The sequence below is a fragment of the Anastrepha ludens genome, chromosome 4, assembly GCF_028408465.1.
Source record: "Anastrepha ludens isolate Willacy chromosome 4, idAnaLude1.1, whole genome shotgun sequence".
In the NCBI taxonomy this organism is placed as follows: Eukaryota; Metazoa; Arthropoda; class Insecta; order Diptera; family Tephritidae; genus Anastrepha; species Anastrepha ludens.
Window position 1 is genome coordinate 129501176 of NC_071500.1, and position 4165 is coordinate 129505340.

Genomic DNA, 4165 nt, shown 5'->3' on the forward strand with positions numbered 1-4165 from the left:
TATGTACGACAAAATTGAAAGTGAGCTATTCAATTTCATCCGTCATAGTCAAGCCCGATTGAGATTAGAGGAATACATACATTTGCGTGACGCAATAATCAATGATGCTTTTATCGAATTGCAAGTCATTTTGGACGAAAATATAATAAAAAATTGAATGCTCCAGGAGCCCTTGGAAAAACATTTTAAACTTTATTTATTTCAGCATAATTTATTTAGCGTAAAAAATTGAAATGGAAATTAAAGGATCAAAGTTTAATTACAAGTTTTTATCGGCTCTTTCACCTTACCTGTATATAGGTGACCACCACAATCAAATTTTAAAAAGTACAGAAAAGGCTATTGTGACATCTTTAGAAAGTATGTTGAATGAAAAAAAATCAACTAATTAAACTGTTTAAACATTTTACGAGTTCTATAAAGAAAACTTAATATGAAAAATTTCTTGCGATATAAAAAAACATTTTATGTATGGTGGTGCGAAGCCCACTGGGTGATGCTAGTTAATTTATATAAAGGCCAGTTCGAGCCACCCCCGCCTGCATCTGCGGAAAAAAATTAGAACTTTCTCCAGGGCGTTTCCTATGTAGCTTTCGATTGCTTAGTTGTAATGTAATGTGCCATCGAATCGAACAAACTCTTTTTCGTTTTTTCACTGTAAGTGTGAACGGACGTGTTTTTCAAATCGCTCAGGGATATAATATCTACAACCAATAACTAGGGCGCACAATTGATCTGAGATAGTGACTCTAAACATCAAAAGTGCCGACTGACTCGTTAAGCTTTGCTTTGCTTTACGATTGTATATTTAAACATAAAAATCAAAACAAAAATAAACATAAATATAAAAAGGCATTATTGCTTTATCTCAGCATATGATAGTCCTTCACTCACTCCCGTGAGAGCGTAAAAGCCCCCACAGTGAATCCTATAAAATACCAATAATACCAACAAACAGTTCTCTCTCAAACCAATCGCTTGCGGTCCGATCAAGCGGCTTTATGCCCTCGCTCGCGGATAAAGGAACAAAAGCAAACGAAATAAACAGTATGAGTTATCTTGCTCTGACTGCAGTTTTTCTCTCAACAATCTCAACAATCACAACAAACACCAACACCACAACGACAGCAGCAACTTCAACAACAGAAGCATCAGTATCCAACTCAATTCGCATAATGTCAACGACATTAAACACACGCACTAATGCAATAGGGAGCAACGCGAAAAAATAAATGCAAATTACACCTAAACGTACTCGCAGCTCACCTGAAAAAGCCACCAATGGTTGGGGTACAATTTTCCCAAAATCACTTTCCCAAAAAAATTTTTTCCCAAATTTTTTTTTCCCAAAAAATAATTTTCCCAATGCCATTTTTCCCAAAATAAAAATTTCCCAATAAATTTTCCCATAAAATATTTTTTCCCAAATTTTTTTTTCCCAAAAAATAATTTTCCCAATGCCATTTTTCCCAAACTAAAAATTTCCCAATAAATTTTCCCATAAAATATTTTTCCCAAAATATCGTTCGTCTGTAAAATATCGCATATACATTTGCAATGAATGGGCGAGTACATTTTTTATTATTTGAAACAAGATTTCAGTTTATTTATGAATTTGTATGTATACAATCACATGCGAATATAGTATCCTAGAGTTTTCAAGTATGTGACAATATCATTGTTATCAACATATTCGTGATATTTCGAAACAATGTTAAATATTCTCTGTTCATGTTTCAACCTCTTGGAATATTTATTTTTCTTAACTTGCTGTCCTGATTGCAATTGTCGCATCATTATTTCTGTGTCCGATTGCTCTTTCTGCAACTCGGAAAGAAAAATGTAGAAGCTGGGGTGATCTTTCCCTATAACAACTTGAAGCCTGTTGTGCCATCCTTCGGATATATTATTCGTTCTCGCAGTTTGTTGAATGACTGCATCATATTGACACCACAAATCTGGAGCATAGCGAGGATGCACCTGTTTACGTCGGCCTTTTGCAGGTTTTCCTCGGACGTACGTAGCGTCAAAGTATTTTGAAATTGGTCGCATTTCCTCCGGTATTTCATTTTTTAAGGTTTCGAATTCTCGGGCGATGTTTTGATGTGGGACGAAAGCAAGGGCACATATCATATGAGTGGCTACTTTGACCGATCGATCTTCAGGATCGCAATACATTTTCTGAAGTCCTTCACTTTGGATATGGCGGTACATGTTTTGACAGAGGTGGAAAAAACAGCAGCGTGCCTTGTCTTCGCCCATTACGATTTTTACAGCATTGATGATAGCCAACTCAAAATCTGTCATCACTTTAATCGGAAGAGAAATATCGATACCTAGACGTTCTGCCTCTTGCAAAACAACCGAGAATACTTTTTCGTATACTTTCTGCTCTTTGTTTTCTAATAATGCGTAGACAAAAGGTAAACCAATAGTTTGTGGTTTTCCTCTTGAATCCGATTGTGTAACTGCTCCGAGAATTGCGAAAACTTGGAAAAATATACTTGGCGCAGTTTTAAATGTTCCGTCGGCAAACCACAATATGCTCCTGAATAATTGCCTTAAATTTTCAGGCGTCGCGAACACGAGTATTCTCCCAAATTCTGAGTCTTCGTCATTTTCATAGGAGTCGTAAATTAGAAATTTATCTCCATTCAATGAATTTTGATAAAAGCCTGGAATATCCTGCAATTCTCTCAGCGTTCGCGGGTTCGAGGGAAAATCTTTTAATCTTTCACGACTAAGACTTTTTCGGGAATTAATTCTGTTTGGCATTTCCGCTAATACCGCTAAAAGAGAGAGTTATCATATTTTGTAATTATGAATCGAATGCAATTTCGTTTTTTTGTTTTTACCTGGTGAAACGTTTCGCAATTCAGTTCGTAATATTTGAGCTGGAGGAGCTTCATGATTTTCTGTAGCTTTACGTTTGATCCTATTCATGACTCTTAACGCTTCGACTTCTTCGGGGTTTGGTGCATGAAGGATGTGTTTCGATTCATCAAGTCCCTTCAGAACTCTGATATTGTGTGGTCCTCCGTATGTTGTCACTCTAGCATTACACTCAGGTTTTCTTCGGCAATTCCAATACGCAGTTTCTCCTATTCTACCTGAGTGTTTGTAGTACAAATATCCGTTAATGTGCAAAAGAAATGATTTTTTGCATTCAATTAATTCCGCCATAATTAGAAATTTTGACTTTAGGCAGCAAATTTTAGCTCATGAAATTTTGACACGAAAAGAATGACGTGAAAAAACTTGTTTATATGAGTGAAGTTGGATACATTCGTTACCTTGTCTTTTTATCCGAATTGAAAAATGTATATTGAAAAACTTTTTCGAATCTTTTTCGATTACTTAAGTATAAGATTTTTGATTATTATATACACTCATATTGTCGGAATCGTCGAAAAATGTCAAATAGTAGAATAATAAAAATTAATTTCAGTAGTATTTGTTCGGGAAAGCTATCTATTGGAAAAAAGTTATTTTGGGAAAACATGCATTCGGGAAAAAACAATAAAGCGGGAAAAAATATTTTTGGGAAAAAAAATATTGGGAAAATTATTTTTTGGGAAAAAAAAATTTGGGAAAAAATTTTTTTGGGAAAGTGATTTTGGGAAAAATGACCCCCCACGGCCACCAATAAATCAATAAAAAGACCAAAACAACACCCCAAATACAAATAAAAGAATCAACACACTACACATCTGCCATAAAACTACTAAAAGAACGAAACACACAATATTATACATTTCGTCCAAAGGAAGACAGAGGATTTAAGGTTATACTAAGAAATATGCATCACTCTACATATAACGATGTAATTATATCTGAGCTTGCTGTAGTTTTTTTAATGACACGACTATTATGTCACTAAGCCGATCCACACCAACTCTTCAACATCAATCTACAAAATATAACATTCCTGACGCAATTAAAAAGAAACTAAAACAAAAGAGAAAACTAAGAAAAAAATGGCGACTACAAGATTTCCGGATGACAAAAAACAATTTAACAAATTAACTAAAGAAATTAAAGAACTTTTGAAACATGAAAAATACAAAAAACTAAACAATTACTTTAAAAATATTGACGCAACAAAATCTACAAACTATTCATTGTGGAAGGCGACAAAAAAGATGGTCGCGGCTACAATACAACT

General features: G+C 34.5%; 1 protein-coding gene across 1 annotated transcript; it reads right to left on the reverse strand.

The window, feature by feature from the left end:
- Nucleotides 1–1316: 1316 nt before the first annotated feature.
- LOC128861197 (uncharacterized) lies at nt 1317–3634 on the reverse strand. Its single transcript, XM_054099148.1, has 2 exons — nt 2856–3634; nt 1317–2789 (listed from the first exon to the last, which is right to left on the reverse strand). The coding sequence occupies exons 1-2, from the start codon at nt 3181–3183 to the stop codon at nt 1630–1632; spliced, it is 1488 nt and encodes a 495-aa protein (XP_053955123.1). The 5' UTR covers nt 3184–3634; the 3' UTR covers nt 1317–1629.
- Nucleotides 3635–4165: the final 531 nt, after the last annotated feature.